A 21,844-nucleotide genomic window follows, 5' to 3' on the forward strand; every position below is an offset into this window, starting at 1 on the left:
TCTAATAGCGTTTCAACTCTACAGGGTTTGAATTCACTAATTTTGCAATGTAGGGAAGACAGTTAATTTGCCAGTATGTTTATCATTTATTGGAATATATAGGATGGTGTAAGAATGTATAAGGTGATGTAAGACATACATATATCCTGAAAGTAATAGAAGTAGAGAAAAAAAAATAAAACAAAACCAAATCTAATAAGGGCTATAAAGACCAAAAAAACCTATTTTCTAGTCATAGTGAGATTTACTGTATATGCTTGATAAATATTTGTACAAATCACTGTGGTATGGCTTTTGCTTTTTTAATTAAAAATGAAAGGATGGGGATTAAAAAAAAATCTTAACTATTAATTTCCTCATAAATAGGGAATCTGTTAACGTGTAGTGAGTGACGTTCACATATGGTTATCTGTGCAGAATCACAAAGAATAAAGTTTCCATGAAACTCAATCCCCAAAGATAATAGCTACAGTCACCCAAGGATTCACCAGTTATACACTGTAAAGATTTAATTAAGATACCATTTTTACAGTTTTCAGAGTAGCAGCCGTGTTAGTATGTATTCGCAAAAAGAAAAGGAGTACTTGTGGCACCTTAGAGACTAACAAATTTATTTGAGCATAAGCTTTTGTGAGCTACAGCTCACTTCATCGGATGCATTTGGTGGAAAATACTGAGGGGAGATTGATATACGCACACAGAGAACATGAAACAATGAAAAATTTATCATACACACTGTAAGGAGAGTGATCACTTAAGATAAGCCATCACCAGCAGCAGGGGGCGGGGAAAGGAGGAAAACCTTTCATGGTGACAAGCAAGGTAGGCTATTTCCAGCAGTTAACAAGAATATCTGAGGAACAGTGGGGGGTGGGGTGGGGGGGGGAGAAATAATACTGTGATAACAAGTGATCACTCTCCTTACAGTGTGTATGATAAACCCATTGTTTCATGTTCTCTGTGTGTATATCAATCTCTCCTCTGTATTTTCCACCAAATGCATCCGATGAAGTGAGCTGTAGCTCACGAAAGCTTATGCTCAAATAAATTTGTTAGTCTCTAAGGTGCCACAAGTACTCATTTTTACAGTGTTATACAATATGGTTTGTTTTTAATGTATGAGCTTAACTTGCCTTCTGTGTAATCTTAAAATGTTTTATCAGTATATTTAACCTCTGTATATCCATCACTTTACTGCAGTTGGAGTATTTTTTTAGTTGATGTGTTTTTCATCTACAGAAACTTTATGAGCTGAATAACCTGCATGCCCTTATGGCAGTGGTGTCTGGATTGCAAAGTGCCCCCATCTTCAGGCTGACTAAAACTTGGGCGGTAAGTAAGCTCAGTAAGGTAATTTGTAATTTTGTTTTTCTTCTTGAAAAATAGATTTATTATAACCTGTTGTAACTTGCTTCAAGGATCCAATTATTATTAAAGATGCTCTTGAATCCAATTATACTGCGTACAATGTGTTTCTAGTCATTTAAGTCTCCATTCTCCTCTTGAGTCTTTTTCAATTTTGACATTGAAATATTTTCCTTCGAAAAATTGTTTCCTGCAGATTCCTTTAAATACAGTGGTTCCTAATTTGGCCAAATGCTATTTTGTATTACTTGTTGGAATATTATGAAGGCCAAAGAGAATTGTATTTTAATCACGCAAGGGATCATATTGGAGTTTTTTTAGCTATAGAGAATAAATGTCCAAAAATTACTTGCTCAGATTCCCTAAATAATTTTTTTGTTTCTATCACTGATAAATTTGACCTTTTTTCAGTGTTTTTCCAAATAGATTTCATAGTTGTAGTAAATGTACTGAACAGTAAACTTGAATGTCTCATTTTTTGATACCAAATTTTGAAAGAGTGAAGTGAATTTTGTTTGACCATTTTTTTTCCTCTGCTACACTATATTTGGCTATGATAGAAAGTAAGATGATCTTTCTGTACAAGTTTCATTGGTCAGCACAATTTTGGGAATAGCTTTTTTGCTCTTGTAATTGCTACTGCAGAGCCAAGAAAAATATTGTCTGATTTTGCCATAAATTATATGCCTGAATAACCATACAGATGGACTTTGTCCTTTGCAATGTATTCAAACATGATAAGGTTTAATCAGCAGTTGAAATACTTCTGTATCTAAGGCATACACATGAATTGACTTGTAAAATGACGGCTGACAATTCTTGGCGAGGGCATATTGGTGGACAGAACTTTCTCATATGCTACCAGAATTGCTGTATTCCTGCAAGCCAGGAGACATTGTGAAATGTAGTATTTTTCAGTTAACACACACTATTCATGACCCTGTAGATTGTATAAGCTTCAGTAATCAGCTGAATATAATTCTCCTCAGGCAAGTTAGGCTTGTTCAGAATTCCAAGTAAACACCATGCAGGTCCTTATTTTTTGTATAACATTTTTTGTTTCAGAATGTCTTAAAATAGTCAAAAATTCAGAAAATTTCAATTGGCGTTTCAAGGTGTTCTGGGAGAGAACCCCCAAACCTCCCATTTATTTGTAATTCCCTCCCTTCAGTTCCCCCAGTCTTACTTGGTTAACCACAAGCCTGTTGCCCGTTCCATTTTGCACTCTCTGCCAGGATCACCATCCACATCACAAGGGTGTGTCTCAGCCCTCCATCAGGGGATGCTCAAATTAAAACCAGCTCAGCCCTTCCTCTGACAATTGAAATCTCAGGTAATCCAATTTTTGAAAAATCTTTGATTTTTCATGGAGAACTGATTCTTCTTCTATTTCTGGAAAAGTGTTTTTAAAACTTCAGACTTTCCTGAGGTGAGCTCAGCCATGCACTCCATCACCCTAAATGAGCCTTTTCAAATTCAAGTTGCATGGTAACCCCTGGAGGTGCTTGCTGCAGATCTCTTCAGATATCTTTCTCTCTTGAAATCCAGTTTGTGTAAATTCTTTTGGAAGTAACATTCCCCTCTGGTTCTCAATATATAAAGGGGAAGGGAAGTCTTAAAAATAGGAAGAGCCAACTCAGCATTGTCATCTGTGGAGTAGGTCATGTAGTGCAGTCAATTCCCAAAATCTTTAATTGAAGAAGCTGACATTTCCCACTCCCTCTTGAAACATTTTGAATCTTATGTCATCTCTTCCTGAATGAAGCTATTGGGGATGAAGTAGATCTTGTGCACTCCCATTTAAAATTGGCAGATTGAGCATCTCTGTTTATACAAACAGAACTGAAAATGAGACATAGATGCAATTCCTCTGCCTTACCTATTCCAGATTCCTGGACAGAATAGTGGACTCATTCCTCACTATCCAGAGAAGAAAAGAGTCATAAACATAGTCTCCTTTAAAAATCAATGGGCTCAGTAAGCAAACCCATTGTCCCCAAACACTTGTTGCCTTTTAAAATCAACTCTTCCTTTTTACATCTCAACAAGACCATTCTCAGCATAGGGAAATCCTAATTAAAGTGGACTGAGCAAGCATTCTGAAAGAATTCATGAGTTGCAGGACTGAAAGCACTCTAAAGTGAGGCTCTAAATCCTTCTCTACTACACTACAGATAGTCATGTCCACTGTTGTCTTTGTTCACATAACTGTGTCTTTGCCACCAACATGCATGATACTGGAATGGCCCTTTACAAGGTTCTATTGGTCATTTTCACCTCAGTGGCAGAGCAACTTTGGCTGCTTCAACTACAAGGACAAAATGCCAGATTGTTGCATGTGGTTGGCTTCAGTATAAACCCCTTCAAAAAGGGAACATACCGACCACGCATGTCTGACCATAGACTTATCTATCACCCACTCTCTGCATTCTATGAAGAAAAGGGACTGGAGAGGAATGATTTAAAAAAAAACAAACAAACCCCTGTTCCCTTTCTTTAAGTGTTCTCGGGTGGAACTCACGGCAAATCTTACAACGAGCTCGGGTCATTCTCATAGCCCTCGCCTGGCCCCAACAATCTTCTAGATATTTCAGTGGGAGCCCCAATTTCCTTATCGCTCTTCCCGGACCTTCTCACTCAGGATCATGGGCATCTCCAGCACCTGAACCTACAGTTGCTCCATCTCACAGCATGGAGACTCCATGGCTGAATCCGTTCGAGCTCTCCTGTTCAGAACAAGTCAGACAGGTTCTTCTCGGCAGTCAGAAACCCTCCACTAGAGCCAGGTACCTGGCCAAGTGGAAGAGATTTTCAATCTGGTCAGCTCAGCGTGACTTGCCTGCGGCGCTAGCCTCAGTGCCCAGATTTTGGATTATCTTTTCCACTTGAAGCAGGAAGGTCTCTCCTTGTCTTCTATAAGAGTGCACCTGGCTGCCATCTTGGCTTTCTTCTGGGGGTACAAGGCTGCTCGATTTTCGCTAACCCCCTGGTCAGCTGCTTCCTGAAGAGCCTCGACATGTTGTACCCACATGTCCGCCAACTGGTTCCTGTTTGGGACCTTAACTTGGTCCTCTAGGCTCATGGGGCATCCCTTTGAGCCTTTAGCAACATGCTCCCTGTTCTATCTTTCCTACAAGGTTGCGTTCCTGATGATGATAACTTTAGTTTGGAGGGTGTCTGAGCTCAAGGTTCTAATGCCAGAGCCTCCCTACTCCTTGTCCTTTTAAAAAAAAAAAATACAGTTCAGCTCGGGCCCTATCCAGCCTTCCTCCCGAAGCTTGTGTCGCAGTTCCACATCAGCCAGAACATTTTCCTCCCAGTTTTCTACCCCAAACTTCATGCGAGTAGCAGGGAGCAGAGGCTCCACACTCTCGATGTCTGCAGAGAGCTGCCCTTTTAAATTGAGAGGACAAAACTATTCAGGAAGTCAGTACAGCTCTTTGTCGCAGTAGCGGACAGGATGAAGGGTCAGCCTGTTTCGACACAGCGCATTTCATCATGGATTTTGGCCTGCATCACAGAGTACTACAGTCTAGCAGGGATCCCAGCGCCCCTGATAACGGTGCACTCTACAGGGGTGCAAGCTTCATCCACAGCTTTCCTGGCTCAAGTCCCCACCCAGGAAATCTGCAAGGCAGCGACGTGGTCATCAGTGCACACTTTAGCCACACACTATGCGATTACTAGGCAGGCCAGAGATGATGTGGCCTTTGCTCCAATCAGTGGACAGCTCCAACCCCACCTCCGAAATTTGCTTGGGAGCCACCTGATTTGGAATCGACATGAACAAGCACTCGAAGAAAAAACGGTTACTCACCTTTCTTAACTGTTCTTTGAGATGTGGTGCTCATGTCCATTCCAATACCCACCCTCCTACCTCTCTGTCGAAGTAGCCGGCAAGAAGGAACTGAAGATGTCAAGGTTCCCTCCTTACTCTGAACTCTAGGGTACAGATGTGGGGACCCTCATGAAAGACCCCCTAAGCTTATTTCTACCAGCTTAGGTTAAAAACTTCCCCAAGGTACAAATCCTTCCTTGTCCTTGGATGGGTACTGCTGCTACCACCAAGTGAGTTAGACAAAGATTCAGGAAAAGGACCCTTGGAGTTCCTGTTTCCCTAAAATATCCCCCCAAACCCTTTCACCCCCTTTCCTGGGGAGGCTTGAGAATTACCTACCAATCAAATAGGTAAACCAGGTGAGCACAGACCAGACCCTTGGTTTTTAGGACACTAAAAACCAAACAGATTCTTTAAAAAAACAAAAACAGAACTTTATTATAAAGAAAAAAAAGGTAGAAGAAACACCTCTTTAAAATCAGGATGGAAGGTAATTTTACAGGGTAATAAGATTCAAAATACAGAGGATTCCCCTCTAGGCAAAACTTTAAAGTTACAAATAACAGGGATAAACCTCCCTCTTAGCACAGGGAAAATTCACAGGCTAAACCAAAACGCATTTCCTTGCTATTACTTACTATTTCTGTAAGTTAGATGTATCATTCAATAGGAGCTAGATTACTTGCTTGGTCTCTCTATTTGTCTCACAGAGAACACACACAGAGACAAAAACAAAAACCTTCCTCACACAGATTTGAAAGTATCTTCTCCCCTTATTGATCCTTTTGGTCAGGTGCCAACCAGGTTATCTGAGCTTCTTAACCCTTTACAGGTAAAGGAGGGATTTTATGCTACCCTTAGCTGAATGTTTATGACAGAATGGGTGGCGGGTCGGCAGGGCTATATATTAGGCACCATGAGGGCACAACTCCAGGGGGCGCCCAGGCCAACCCGATGGATGCTGCTAAGGGAAAAATCTTCCGGCCAATGTGCACGTATATGCGTGCACACACCTGATTGGAATGGACATAAACAACACAACTTGAAGAACAACAGTTACAAAAGGTGAAGAACTTATTATCTGGATAATTGGCTAGTTCATGCACTATCAAGTGACTTCAGTCTCTCTTCAGCCCCAAAGTTCTTCACCAAATGCGGTAATCATATAAGAAAATATTTGAGATAATTGGCCAGTTCATGCACTATCAAGCAACTGGATCCAGAGCAATGTCCTACTCATTAGACGAATGTTCTTACATTTAGGGCTGAAACTAAATTTGGAGAAGTCACGATTAAAAACCCACTCGACTCGTAACTCATAGAAGCAGACAACGATGCCAGAAGAGCCATGGCTGATTTCCCAAGGGAGTGTTATCAATATCAGTCTGTAACCACCCTTTCCAACAGCCTCAAGTCCAGGACAAGAAGAACAATGCCTGCCTGCCTTCAGCTCCTGGGTCACATGATCTCATACATATATGTAACTTAGTATGGCAGACTTCACTTTCGCTGTCTGCAGACCTGACTCGATTTGGTATATGACCCAGAAATCCTCTGGACATGCGGATTTGCGTACCTGAATTGGATCCATAAAATGTATGTAGAGGAGTTGCATTTTTGTCCTGAGAGCCAACTGTTACTCTGGTAACAGATGGGCCCCCCCCCAGCCATTGGTAGATACATCTCAGTCAATTTCAGGTGCAAGCTTCTTGGTTACTTCAGGAGGCTTCCTTCCACATAAACATGTTGGAGCTTTGAGCTATTCATCAGGCCAGTGAGAGATTTATACCCACCGTTGAGAACCAATGGTGCAAGTTCTCTCAGACAATACCACTGCCGTGGTGGTGGTGGTTGTTTTATAACAAGCAGAGAGGAGCACAAATTTCCCAACTGTGCGAGGAGGCTGTCTTCCTATGGAATTCGTGAATCCTTCACAATGTTTCCCTGAAAGCCTTTCAACTTCTGGGAGTAAGAAATATGCTAGCAGATTTCCTCAGCAGGGTTTTCGTAGACCAACATGAGTGGTCAATCAAGAAAAACCTCCATCTTCAGATTTCAGATTACCATCTTCAGAGGTATCTATAAATAGACTTGCTAGTGACCAACCTCAACAGCAAATGCATGAAGTTTTGCTCCAGGGCGGGCCTCTGCCCAAGTTCCATTATAGATGGTTTTCTTCTCTGGTCTGAACACCCTCACCTGCATTCCTTCCAGTTCCTCTAATTCCAAGAGTACTGAGGAAACTGAAACAAGAAAGAGCGTTGTTAATCCTTATTGAACCAGCATGGCCAAACCAATATTGGTTCATGGATCTACATCAACTGTCTATCCACTCACCGATAACTCCGTACTAGTCACAGATTGTCTAACTCAGCACCAGGGCAAATCTCTACATCCAAACCTCAAATCTCTCCACTTTACTGTGTGAACACTCAGAAGAAATTGTTGCCAGGAGGTTCAAACCATCTTGGTGAGCAGCAGAAAGGAATCTGCTAGAGCCAGGTATGCCGTTAAATGGAAAGAGATTTTCCATTTGGGTACAGTCCCACAGTTTATTGCCCCATCTCACAGAGGTTACACATGTGCTGGACTATCTTCTGCACCTGAAATCATCAGACCTTTCAAATAATTTTGTGATAGTTCACCCAGCCTCTATTTCTGCATTATATCCATCAGTAGATGTTTTTTCCATCTTCTTTCATCCCCTCATTTCTTGGTTTTTGAAAGGCCTAATCAACATTTACCCTCCCTTGTCTGCTTCTGTCTGGTACCTGTCTGGTATTTAAATCTAGTTCTGTCCAAATTGATGGCCCCTGATTGAGAGTCTATGCCTACAACTTCATTACCTTCATTGTCAATGAAGACTCTGTTTTTAGTAGAAATTCTACAAGGAGGTTTCAGAACTTCAGCCTTGCTTGGCTGATCCTTCTTTCACAGCCTTTCATAAGGACAAGGTATTCATTAAGCTATATCCAAGTTTATGTCTAGGGCAACCTCAGCCTTCCATCTAAGCCAAATGACTCATTTTTGGTGTTTTTTTCCCCCCCAAAACCCCATTTATCTGAGGCTGAAGAAGCACTCCGTACTTGGGATGTTCGTAGAGCCCATTGCATTTTACTTGGACCATGCTAGATCCTTCAGGTACCACATGTACCAAATATACCAAATGACTGGAGCATAGCCAATGTGATGCCAATTTTTAAAAAGGGCTCAGGGGTGACCTTGGCAACTACAGGCCAGTAAGCCTCACTTCAGTACTAGCCAAATTGGTTGAAACTATCGTAAAGAACAAAATTGTCAATGAACATAATTTGTTGGGAAATAGTCAATATGGTTTTTGTAAAGGGAAATCATGCCTCACCAATCTACTAGAATTCTTTGAGGGGGTCAACAAGCATGCGGACAAAGGAGATCCAGTGGATATAGTGAATTTAGATTTTCAGAAAGCCTTTGACAAGGTACCTCACCAAAGGCTCTTAAGCAAAATAAGCAGTCATGGGATAAGAGGGAAAGTTCTCTCATGGATTAGTAACTGGTTAAAAGATAAGAAACAAAGGGTAGGAATAAATAGTCAGTTTTCAGAATGGAAAGAGGTAAATAGTGGTGTCCCTCAGGGATCTATTTAACATATTCATAAATGATTTGGAAAAAGGGGTAAACGGTGAGGTGGCAAAATTTGCAGATGTTACAAAACTACTCAAGATAGTTAAGTCCCAGGCAGACTGCAAAGAGCTACAAAACGATCTCACAAAACTGGGTGACTGGGCAACAAAATAGCAGATGAAATTTAATGTTGATAAATGCAAAGTAACACACGTTGGAAAACAAAATCCTAACTATACATTACAATGATGGGGTCTAAATTAGCTGTTACCACTCAAGAAAGAGATCTTGGAGTCACTGTGGATAGTTGGGAATCATCAGGAAAGGGATAGATAATAAGACAGAAAATATCATATTGCCTCTATATAAATCCATGGTACGCCCACACCTTGAATACTGTGTGCAGATGTGGTCGCCCCATCTCAAAAAAGATGTATTGGAATTGGAAAAGGTTCAGAAAAGGGCAACAAAAATTATTAGGGGTATAGATTGGCTTCTATATGAGGAGAGATTAATAAAACAGGGACTTTTCAGCTTGGAAAAGAGGCGACTAAGGGGGGATATGATGGAGGTCTATAAAATCATGAGTGGTATAGAGAAAGTAAATAAGCAAGTGTTATTTACTCCTTCTCATAATACAAGAACAAGGGTCCACCAAATGGAATTAATAGGTAGAAGGTTTAAAACAAACACAAGATAGTATTTTTTCACGCAACACACTGTCAGCCTCTGGAGCTCCTTGCCAGAGGGTGTTGATAAGGCCAACACTGTAACAGGGTTCAAAAGGGAGCTAGATAGATTAATGGAAGATAGGTTCATCAATGGCTATTAGCCAGGATGGGCAGGAATGGTGTCCCTAGCCTCTGTTTGCCAGAAGCTGGGATTGGGTGACAGGGCGTGGATCACTTGATGATAACCTGTCTATTCATTCCCTTGGCACCTGCCATTGGCCACTGTGAGAGGACAGGATACTGGGCTTGATGGACCTTTGGTCTGACCCACTATGGCTGTTCTAATGTTAGGTCTTTCCCCCAGAATCTTTGTAAACTATACTGAAATAATTAAAAAGGTCAATCAGTGTCATCTCAATGCATCTCACATTTGGTTTCTGTCTGTATAAAATTTTTTTTTTACAATCTTGCTAAAGTCTCTTCTCCATCAAGAATAGCAACTTACTCAACCTCATCAGCTTTCCTGAGCAATGTTCCAATAACTAATATGCATGCATATTGTACATGTGGTTATTTGCATGTACTTTCCACTCTTTATGCCATCACTCATCCCTCTCACAATGAAGCCAACTTTGGCAAATCGGGTGTTAGTCTCTGTTTGGATGAGCCAAAGTTCTTGGTCCTGTAAGGGAACTGCTGATGTATCACCTACAGTGAAATGTATATGTGCACAATTACTCAAAGAACAAGTTACTGTAAGATAAGTAATTTTTTTCTTCATTTGTGCTGGTATTTCTTCAAACATATGGGGTCTTAAAACTGTGGAATGGGGACCCTCCTTATAGATTCTGAGGATCTCCCCTGCAACATTACTTATGTCTCCTTTTCCCCACAAAACTCCTTAAAATACCAGCAGTTCTGAACAATAACTAGGAACAATCATCCCCCCCAGCCCCTGCTTGCTGTCGCTATATCAGGCACACCATCTCCCCTCTGGGCATCCTCTTCCCCCCACTCCCGTGATAACACCTGTGAGAAGTTGAGCTCAGGGATGTGACATTCCATGGAAAGGACCCCCAAGGCACAGAGCTCTGTTTCCTTCACCAACAAGACAGAGAACCTTCTTGCCCCCCAGCTGAGAACAGGTCACTCTGATTCCTGTGCAGTCCCAGGAAAATAAGTGGAGGTGGGCATGTTGTGACGAGGAGGATAGTCGCAGCACCCCTGCTGCTGGTGGGACTGTGTCTCAGGACCTGCTCTCTCTTGGCTCCTAGCCCCGGTATCCCACTTCTGAGACAGGAAAGATGATGATTTTGCGATCTGAGAGTATTGAAAAAACTGCTGCAAGCCTTTGCTATCCTGGAGTTTTGGAATTCACACTGATGAAGGCCCTTATGTCAAGCATAACTGCACAAATCACCAATAGTTTGTTTCATAAACAATTTTTTTTTCTATTTGTTGCTTTTCCCCCCTGTTGTTCTGTCCCCCAATATTAACGCTGATATTAACTTCACAGTTTTCCAGGTAAATTTTTGCACTGATTTTTTTCACACTTTTTTAATTTTTGAAATAAATACTGATACATTTCCTGGAAACTTTAGAAAAAATATAAACCAGAAACAAAGGTCCTTGCACATGGTGAAAAGACGTGAATTCGTCTAGACTAATTATTCAGCAAATACCCATTTTGAGAAGACAAACCTAAAAGGTAAACTTCATGTCCCAAATGTGGGAGCCTGATAATAGTGGAAAAATCAGACATCCTTGCTAATACTTTGAGCTCTAACAGTAGCCCAATACATTTAAGATCTACAGAAGTCTTCAGTGTTGTTGAGCATGAGGTGCTGCTAACTCAAATGGTGGGACCTCCAACTAAATATGGAGATGATGCTGGTTTGAAAAATGAAGTATTTCGAAGACATGGCTGTCATCATGGCATCTAAATTGTCTAGACTTAAACTCAAGCTACCTCAGAGACTGCTTTTCCCTCTATGCTCTGCCACAGTGTCTCCTCTCTGCAGAGATACTGAAACTATTACGCGAGTTCCCAACAAGCCATTATCCTCATGGCTGTCCTCAGCTCTGTATCTTTTCCTGGAAATCTGCAAGAGCCCTTACCTAGCAACATGTCATAGTAGATGTAAGACACAACTGTTTCATAGATGGACTCAGGGCCAGAAGTTCAAGGAACACAATTTTCTGGATGACAATTCTCTCCCTTTAAAAATTGCATCTCTCTGAAAGCTAATGTAATATTTGCTGCATCCTAGTGAGGGTTAGTGGGCAGAAAATATAGGCAAGAAAGGCAAAAAGTGTAAAATAAATGCATTTATATTTTTGCAGAAGCTCACAGATTTGGTCCATCATTGTCATGGAAACTCAGGTAGATTTTGGTGGTAGTGGCGGTGTAAAAATCTCAAGGTTATGTACCTACACATCTAAGATATCTCCTCATTACATTCTTTTAACTACTAATTACTGTACATCTTCACGTATAGCTAAAACTTTGGATGAGAGACTAGAATACCTAGTCTCCTGCTAAAATGGTCAATCTAAACATTTTTCTACATTTCCTTAAATTTTGGCCCAAAAATGAAATAAAACCATTAATGTGGCTACTCAGTGGTAATTCTGTTAAAGTTCTCTTGAGTGCAGTATTTTCTAATTTAACATCTCACTCCTTACACAAATAACTCAGCTATAGTTAATTCTGTTGAGCACAGTATAGATATACAGCAAAAGATTGTTTTGTTTTTGTTTTTTTAAGTTTGGTGTTATAACTGATGATCCTGTGACAAAAAGATCCAGTAAAACTGCCTTTTTGCTGACAGAACAATATACAAAGTGGTTTGTGCTCAAACCATTGTACTTTTCTGTGGAGAAGGCAGATCAAGCCTTCTCTTTCTCTTTCTAAACAGAATTTTTGTATGTGCATCTTTCTCTTACTAAACAGAATTTTTGTATGTGAATACCAGTATGTCTGCATCAGGCTATACATTGATTTTAAAGAATTATAGTTTAATTTTAAAATTTTCATTAGATTTTAATGCTCTTATTTCTTTCACTTGAAAATAAACTTATTGGGAAAGTTCAGAGTTTACAGGTCATGAAGTTTCAAGATAAAGAAACCATAAGAATATCAATCGCTCAACCAAAATGGCATGGTTGTGAAATAGGGCTTTGTTACGGACCTATGGTGTTAGGGCAACCATATTTCCTGTATTCAACTTGGCTTCACTCCCATTGGAAGCGATGGGAGGAATGGACATTTTATGCTAATGAGATTTTTAGCTTCACTCCTATTGAGAGCAATGGAAGATAGTGACCATTTTGAAAGAGGGTAGATCTTCATGGAATTCTTTGTATTAGAACATTATTGGTGCGTACCTGCTGAAGAAGAAACTTTCAATAATGGAGAATAATAGTAAAAAAAAAAAATTAATCCTTTAAAAAATGTAACCAGTGCATGAGATTTTATTGAGTTTTAACTGATACAGAAGTTTTAATAGTCTGCATTATTTCATTATTAAGGTAATTCAAGACTAAAAAAATGGTTTGACAGGTGCTAAATTTCTTAAAGAATCCATTTAAAAATTAATTTTAACTCATAAACCAATTTTCTTGTAAATTCTCAGAAAATGTATTCTATACTCGAAGAGTAAGAGCTGTAATTTTTGGGATGATACTCAGTAATCTTCATATATAACAAGCTGGCTGAATCCTGCTTTAAGTGCAAAATTCATCTCAACCCTAAATGAACTGCAACCCTTCTATCTTTGTCTTTCTTTTCTAGTTATTAAGCCGAAAAGACAAAACTACCTTTGAAAAATTGGAGTATGTTATGAGTAAAGAAGATAATTACAAACGACTTAGAGACTATATTAACAGCTTGAAGATGACTCCTTGTATTCCTTATTTAGGTAAGTAAGCTTAATAACTTTGGTGTGCAGTATTAAGGCAATAGTACTTGCACAGTGACTTGCAGAAAAACTAAAAGCCATCTTTTAAGCTGTATTTGAGAGTATTTTAGTGCTTTTACAAAGAATATAGAACCACTTGGTTGGCTGTAAATGTTTTGTATATAGCAAGAAATAACTTTTCTACTTAAGAAGAAAAATTCCCATTAAACCTCTCAAGTGCTCCTAAGATTTTGCATAGAGTATCTGTTTTCTTGGAGATGTTGTATAGATTTAATGGTTGACCCATGAAGAAGCAGTTAGAGACTGTTACGCCTGGCAGTACTTTCCAAGAACTAAACATTTGACTATAGATTTAATAATGAAAAGTAATCAGTCACTAACTTCAGAGTCAGCATAACTTCTGGAATCCGTTTTAAATGTTGTGGAATCTGATTTCTATTGCATATATTGTCACTATGATTACACTGAAGTGACTAGGATATTAAATTGGTGCTACAAAATATAAAAAAAAATGGGTGATTTATAGAGATTTATCATGAATAATTTGCCTTACTATGTTTCCAAGAAATCTTTACTGATTTATTTATATGTTTGCTTAATGTATATAGTTTTTATTGCTATGATGATCAAATATTTTCACCAGCTTTTTGGAATTACTTGATTCTAAAGAGCAGCTTTAAGAAGGATTAGTGCCTACCAGTGTATTTTTGATATTTTTGTTGTTGAATGTTAATTATATAAAACTTCAGTAATTATACAAATGTTAAAGAAATACGTGTCTGTTTCCCTCTCCCAGAAACATCAGGCAGGTCACATTAGTCCATCCCACGTAATATGCATTGTGTGGAAGACATCAGTTATTCCTTTATCTACATCAAGATGAGCTCCAGTGGCCCACTACAGTTGACTAGACTTGATGACCCCCCCTCCCAATCCCTAAATATGCTATTTTCTCTTCCTCACTTCTTTGGGCTATTTTAAGTCCTCTTGGACATGGGGATTAGAAATCCTTTTTTGTGCTAACATCCACATTTCTGTCATGATAGATACTTCTGCCTCTCTATTTTATGGGGGGTAAAGAATCAGTCCTGATAGACAGGTAACAAGGGAATGCTCAGCCCCCTGCAGCTCCCACTAGTTTTGTTCTTCTTCAACAGCAGCAGGCGGAGTTAACCAGACCTTTGCACTGAAGAGGTTTTCTGAGGAATTTTTTTTTTAAACTGTGATTCTGAATTAGCAATTTGGTTCTATAATTTAATCTTCTAAATGTCAGCTGTGTCTCAGGTTTGTTGGCCTTATAAGTTGTCCCCCTCAGCTCTGCTTACTCTTGTGAAATACTGAAGCATCTGATGTCCCTTTCATGACTTTCACTCAATCAAAAAGAACAGCGGAGAAGGGGAAATACTTTATTCAATGATACCCACTCTTTAGAATCAGTTTATTGAACCTACTTTCTACTTCTTTGGCAATTCCAGCTTGATTTTAGCAGTGACTCTGCTCATGAACTCCTGTATAGAGAGATTAATGTTTCATGTAGTTTTAAAAACAGATTTTCAGGTATTCAGAGATATGGTATAGGAAATTAATAAATTAGATGTGTAATCCCTGCAATCAGATCAGAACTGAACCTGGGGGGGGCCATAAAACATAATTAGAATGGAATTTTAAGACTTGACTTCTTCCAAACCTCCAAGATGAGAAAATGTTTTCTCTAGCGTATTGGAAAGCTCCAACTTCCAGCTGTTCAAAGGTTTTTTAGCATTAGCTTTTATCTGTTATGGGTTTATGAGATGTCAGACCAAGCAAAAACAATTTACGAGATAGGCCAGGCTGCTTTCAGCATCCCAGGTATCCTGGGCTTCTCTGCTTCTTGCTTAAACAGTCTTTTTGTTATCTAATGTTTTAGAAGTAAAATATCTTTTTCTCTATCTAGCTGATTTGGATTTTTTCTATTGCTTCCTTAAGTGTACAAAATACAAATATATGCAAAATTGGCAAGGGAAAACAGAAAAATACTGGAAAACTGTATGATTGTTCTTCCTTTTATTTCAAGTTTGTGCCAGTGCAAACATCTCCCATCTCCCATGAACAACATTTTGTCCAAATTCTGCTGTAGAGTAAGTCTTTGGACATAACACGTCAATTTATTAAAGTCTAATGTGTATTTTCTTTCTGCGTAGAAATGAAAAATGGGTTTAGTTGATGTCTGTAATGCTTCTTGCTGGGACCAGCTGTAGTTTACAAACTAGTCTATCATCTGGCTTTATACAATGCTAGTTATTAGTGACAAGAATGTTGTATGCTTCCATTTTAATTCTCCAGAGGAATAGTGAATTAGATATACTTTTCTGGGGTACTTTCTCTAATGTTACTTAACTTCTTATGGATAAATGGCTGGAAAAGCAAATGAAAATGGTTTGGAACAGTAATCTTAGTAAATCTGGAACTGTCTTGGAAGTTTAACTGTTTAATTCAGTTAATCTCTTCCTGCAATGAAAAATTTAACCTGTAGTAAGACCTGTTCAGAATTTATAAGAATATTCTCTCTGAAGGTTGTTAACTAGGGATTTTTACTGAAATGAGTAGAAGAATATTCAATACAAGAGCAATTCGCTAATGTTTCTGATTTTCCACTTGTTAGCTATAATCTATTAAAGGTTTTCTGATTGTTTTCTGTTTGGTATGTAAAACGTATACAGAAAGAGTATTGCTTCTGTGTTAAGTTACATATAAAATGCTGTTAATAGATTAACTAGTTTAATGGCTCTGCCATGGCATGACAAACTTAGTTTGGAAAGCAACTTTGGATATCATATTCCAGGGACTGGGAGAATGGCAATGCTTTATAAAGGTAACTTTTTTGGACTTATAGGGCAGGTTGATTGCCACATGCTGTCTGAGATCCCTGCTGCTAACAGACATAGAATTGCATTGGCACTGGTCATGAAGGATCCTGCTGGTAGTGGGGTTAGTAAGGACACAAAAAGAGGATGACTGTGGTGTTGTCTCAGAAGTTTAAAAGGAGTTCAGTTTTGTCTCCAAAATTAATATGGGTGTATCTTCACTGCAGATTGAGCTCTTATTTGCATGTTGTCCCTAAACTGTCTCATACACACGCACACAAACGTCTATCCTGAATTTGTTGCTTTCTCTTGGGGCTTGCTGGTACATCTGTGGTTATAGGCTAAAGCACAAGTGAGCATGAAGGCTAAATCGCTCGTGGTGATAGTCCTCCAGTTCCTTCTCATAATTCCCCATTGAGCCAAGAAGGTCAGGCACATTCTTCCACAGTTCACTGGGAAGGAATCTGAGCATCTCCACTTATTGCAGTACTAAGAACCATCAGATTTGCCCCCAGAATTCCTAGTGACATACAGATGAGTGGAGCACCAATGTGCATTCAGTAACTCAAATGTGGCTTTTCAGTGTGGCCGTTCACACCCAGGATAGGCTAACCTGGGTGCTCAATCCTAGATGCCAATCACCCAAGTTAATTCTGTAGTGAAGACATATCTTATATGGCCAATTTAAATGGTCAGTGCAAACTGAGAACGGATAAGTCATGTTTATTTTATTCTAAGCAAAAGGTTAGAAACCCTCTGAAAAAGGTTTATAATGGAAATTCTGACAAAGCCCTTGTTATAGTTGTGCTGCCGACTTCACAGTAAAACAAGTGGGTCATACTGCTAGAAATAAAAGATGTTTTCTTGGCTTAAAATTTACTACTCCTTGAAATAGTCTTTTATATTTGTAGGTTTCAGAGTAGTAGCTGTGTTAGTCTGTATTCGCAAAAAGAAAAAGAGTACTTGTGGCACCTTAGAGACTAACACATTTATTTGAGCATAAGCTTTTGTGAGCTACAGCTCACTTCATCGGATGCTGTAGCTCACAAAAGCTTATGCTCAAATAAATTTGTTAGTCTCTAAGGTGCCACAAGTACTCCTTTTCTTTTTATATTTGTGTTTCACTGAAGATGAGATCAGTTGTGCTAAGCTGTTGGAGCTGGGAGAGGGGAGAAGAAGAGGTTTTCAGAGTAAAGGTGTAAACGTTTGTCTGGCGAGTACTAGTCTGGCAAATCATAAGGACAAAATTGTGAATTACTGCTCTAAATCTGAAAATCATTAAAAAATTTTATTTGTTCTTGTCATAAATTACAGAACAATCTTAAGTGTTGTGTTGGGGATTTGGCACTTTGACAACACTCATTCTGTAGGAGAGAGAAAAACAGAATAGTGTGCTGCATAGGGGTCTGAGCTGTAGCTCACGAAAGCTTATGCTCAAATAAATTTGATAGTCTCTAAGGTGCCACAAGTCCTCCTTTTCTTTTTGCGAATACAGACTAACACGGCTGCTACTCTGAAGCCATTCTCCATGTATAATTCTTGTAGGCATGCCTATTTCATTTGCCTAATGGGGAGGCAATACAATTTATACTACTGAGGATGTTACTCTGGGAAAGAAAATATGCAGAAAAATACCTTTAGTCAGACAAAAATTGAAGTCAGTAAATTGAGCAAATCTTCCAACTGTACTGCTTATGGTTTCCCTTGAGATGTGATTTTTGCAGTCTTGTAAGTCTTCCCTTGGGGAAATAATTTGTGTGTGTGTGTGTGTGTGTGTGTGTGTGTGTGTGTGTGTGTGTATTGCATACAAAAAACGTACATTTAAAGAACAGTATTAAGGTTGCAAGGTCAAGCACTCGGAAGTTAAGAAATGTCAGAATTAAGGTTGCCTATGCAACCTTAACTGGCTCCCTTGTGTGTATGCATGACAGTCTTTAATTACATGATGGTTTTTTTTTCTAAAGGATACTGCTTCATTCAGTGCACTGGATGAACGATGCTCACTTAATGAGCTACTGTTTAATAATGTTTCTCCTTGTACATTGTGTGGCCCTATGCTTTATTTACTGCATGCTATTCAAATTCTACTGTGGAAACAGAATTGTTAATTTCCTCATGGGTTTTCCTATGGCACTCATCACTATAGTATCTGAATGCGTCACAAACAGTGAATTGTATTTTCATAACACCCCTATAAGATGAGTTGATATTATCCCCATTATATAGATGGGGAATGAGGGATAGAGATTAAGGTCAAAAGTATCCACTAATTTTGAATGCACAATTTGAAACACCTAGGAGCTGGGGGTTTTTTAGTGTGTATAACATTATACGGCACTTACTGTTTTGGGGGGATTTTTGAAACTTTTTATTAAGGCAAAGTTGCAATAAAACATTAATGTACTATATTGTACATTACTTATTCAGAATCAGGTTAATATGCAAAGAACCCGACTAATGTATTTAAAGCACAGTTCTTTGAGTGGCTCTGCATAGTCCCTTTTATGGATACTGCACCGCCTTTTGGTCCCTAATGGTAGAATCCTCTCTAAGCAGTGTCTGTGTTTGCATGCCCCTCGTGTTCCTACCCTCAGCATCTCTGAATATGCTGAGGGAAAGAATGTACAGCGCCTTCTACTACCTCAGTTCCTTCCAACTGTTGTGCCAGGTGGAAGTGAACAGCTCTGATCCACTCAGTCTGGGGGTTTTCTCCATTTCTTGGTGTCTTTGTAATTGTTTAGTATAGTTATAGTTTAGTGATAAGTATACTTAGTTAAGTTAGTAGTCGGTTCTGGGTTGTGGTGGAACTGAAGAAAAAGAAGCCAGAATTCAACTGATGTGCTTCGTGTCCCGTTGTTTTCCCAATGTTGGATAACTGTCTTAGATGCCTGAAGTACTTGGCAGAGAGCCACTCTCCTTCTCGGTGTTCCATCTGCTGGACTTTTATGCCCAGAGTTCACAAGGAGGGGCAAAGATTGCAGGTGCTTAACCTTAAGGAGGCTTTTGAAGCTAAACCTTCTACTTTTTGGCATTTGTTGGATCCAAGATCTAAGGAGGCCAGTCTCTGCTCCTGTGACTTTCTCCAGCATGTCAAAGCAGCTTGAAGATTCCAGGAAATTGGAACCTTCATTGCGTCTGGCTTGAGATCCTGTTGCTCGAGTGGTCAGGACTTTGAAGGCACCAATGATGGAGAAAGTCAGGTTGCCTGCTACATAACCAAGAGCCATATTGTCGAATCTGGCTGTGTTGATTTCAGAGAAGAAGCAAGGGAGGAATTGGACATTGTTAGCAGTGCCAGATCCCGCAAGTGAGATTTATTGGCTCTGTTCAGTTCAAATAGGGTCTCTACTTTTCCAGGTTCTGATTTGAGGACTAAAGACTAAATTTGAATATTTCATTAGGTCCTGCACTATCAAGATCTGTGGCTTCAACCTCAGGTCCCGGGTCCATCTTCAGATCCACAAAAGATTTTTACTGGCTTCCAAGCATTCCTTGAATTGAAAGTTAGAGGGTCTTGAGGAAGAGACAGGGCTTCTTCTGTTCAGAGGTTGACAGCATCTTCACCTAAGAGGAAAATGGGATTATGAGTCTTTCTTTTGATCCTTTTTTACCACCTCCTCCTCTTAAGACACCTACAAGCTCTCCAGAAATAATTCTTTTTCCTCTTCATTTCTCTCCACACTTGGAGTCTGTTCCTTCTCCAGTGTGCTCTGTCATGGATCTGAGGCCGGATCTGTGTTTAGAGGAGGATAGAATAGAGAGACTTGTTTCCTCCTGGTTCATGCTTCCTTTACTCTTTCTCCTATGGTATGTTCCCAGTTCCCAGTTTTCGGGGTTACTAGTAGTCCTGAGCTCCATGACCTTATCAGGTGCCACCACAGGAATTTTTCAGTTGTCCTCCTTATGAACTGGAAAGGTGATATTTCATCCTTAAAGGTTTCAGCAGTGGAGAAATCCTCGTAGCCGGTTCCACTGGTGCCATTTGCATCCCAGACAGTGATGAAGAAGATGAGGCAATAGCTCCTCATTTTGAACAAGAGCATACTGACACAGATTATGATCCTGATTTGTCATCAGATGAGTATGTGAGAGTGGCTTCTGCCTCTTCCTCTCTGGGGATGCTCTGCAATTCCGTGACCTGATGGATTGCATGGCATCCATGTTGAACATACCTTCAGTAACTGGAGGTAAACCTATCCAGTGTTCGACATTCTTGGGGCTACCTCCAAGAGTAGGATGTCATTACCGATTCTCGATGGTCTGCTGTACCCTGCTAAGACTGTTTGGTCCACTCCTGCTTCTTGCCAGCCTATTTTCAAGAAGGCTGATAAATATCAGATACCTTTGGAGGGGTTTTTATATTTTAACATACAACCTGTATATATTTTGCTCATGTGCCTGCTGCCAGTCGCAGGTTGAGATATGGTTCCAGTTCTGCTGATAGAGAAAGGAAAGAGATAAGTGTTTTCCTCTTCCTCTCTTGTTATTAGGGTAGCAAATTATCAAGCAGTTATGGCCTGCTATCTATTCCACTTGTAGGAAAAGATGGCATTGTTTGTGCAGGATTTAACACATGACAAAAGGAGATTGTCAAATGCTATGCTAATGGAGGGTTAAAATATGGCAAAGGATGCCCTCAGAGCTTCGTTTTGCCTTGGACTCTTCCACCAGAGGATTTGCTTCTTTAGTTACTCTGAGGAGACACATGCTTGGCTCCACTCCTCTTCTCTGGCTCTGGATGCTAGAATTAAGGTTGAAGATCTCCCTTTTGAATGGGAGGTCTTTTCAGTGAAAAGATGGATGAGTTGCTAGAAAACCTGAAGGAGACAAGATAAACAGATCACTCTTTGGGCTTGATTTCATCTACTAGGAGGACATCTACTCCTCGTTTTCGTTATCAGAAACAATATTAGCCACAATCTTCCTCAACTTACTTCTCATTAAGTCAAAGACATTAGCAATAACGCCAGCAAGGTAGGTATTTGTAGAGCCAATACAAGAAGAAGTCTTTTTAAATCGAGGCCTAAATCTAAATCAACTGCTTCCTCCCTCTCGTTTTCATTGAACACTAGGTATCTGATTTGATGTGAGGATTGGGAGTCAAGAACTAGTCTGCAAGGACCCTTCCCTTCCTCTGTTTGGAGACAGACTAGTCCATGGTATCCACAAATGGAGGCTTATTACATTGGTCAAATGGATCCTAGAAATATATAGACAAGAGCTATGCCATTCAGTTTGAGAAACTGCCCCTTTCAATTCCTCCTACCCTTCTGTTTTCAGGAAACCTTTTCATTAGACTATTCTACTTAGAGAAGTGCTTCTGATAGGGGCTGTCAAGGAGCTATCACATCAACATCTGAGGGGTTAGGCTTTTTATTCGAGATACTGGGGGTGGATGGGTTCATCATCTGATTTTAGATTTAATACATTTGAACGTTTCAGTTTTTTATATTGATTCTGGCCTCCATAAACCCTTCATTTTCAACTATAGGTTGGTTTGACACTTGATTTAAAAGGACATATATTTGCATGTTTTCATCAGATGCAGTCATCAGAAGTACCTTTTGTTTTGTGGTGGCGGGATGCCATTTCCAATACAAGGTG

The 21,844-nt window shown here is 39.6% G+C and overlaps 1 protein-coding gene across 17 annotated transcripts in view; it reads left to right on the forward strand.

The window, feature by feature from the left end:
- RALGPS2 (Ral GEF with PH domain and SH3 binding motif 2) overlaps nt 1–21,844 on the forward strand; it is a 275,554-nt gene that overhangs the window by 135,410 nt on the left and 118,300 nt on the right. For all 17 annotated transcript variants that reach the window (XM_038412443.2, XM_043491442.1, XM_038412449.2 and 14 more), the window contains 2 exons: nt 1,240–1,332; nt 13,271–13,397. In XM_038412443.2, the coding sequence (XP_038268371.1) occupies nt 1,240–1,332; nt 13,271–13,397 (220 nt within the window). The remainder of the gene's footprint in view (nt 1–1,239; nt 1,333–13,270; nt 13,398–21,844) is intronic.

This window comes from Dermochelys coriacea, chromosome 8 (assembly GCF_009764565.3).
Source record: "Dermochelys coriacea isolate rDerCor1 chromosome 8, rDerCor1.pri.v4, whole genome shotgun sequence".
Taxonomy (NCBI): domain Eukaryota; kingdom Metazoa; phylum Chordata; order Testudines; family Dermochelyidae; genus Dermochelys; species Dermochelys coriacea.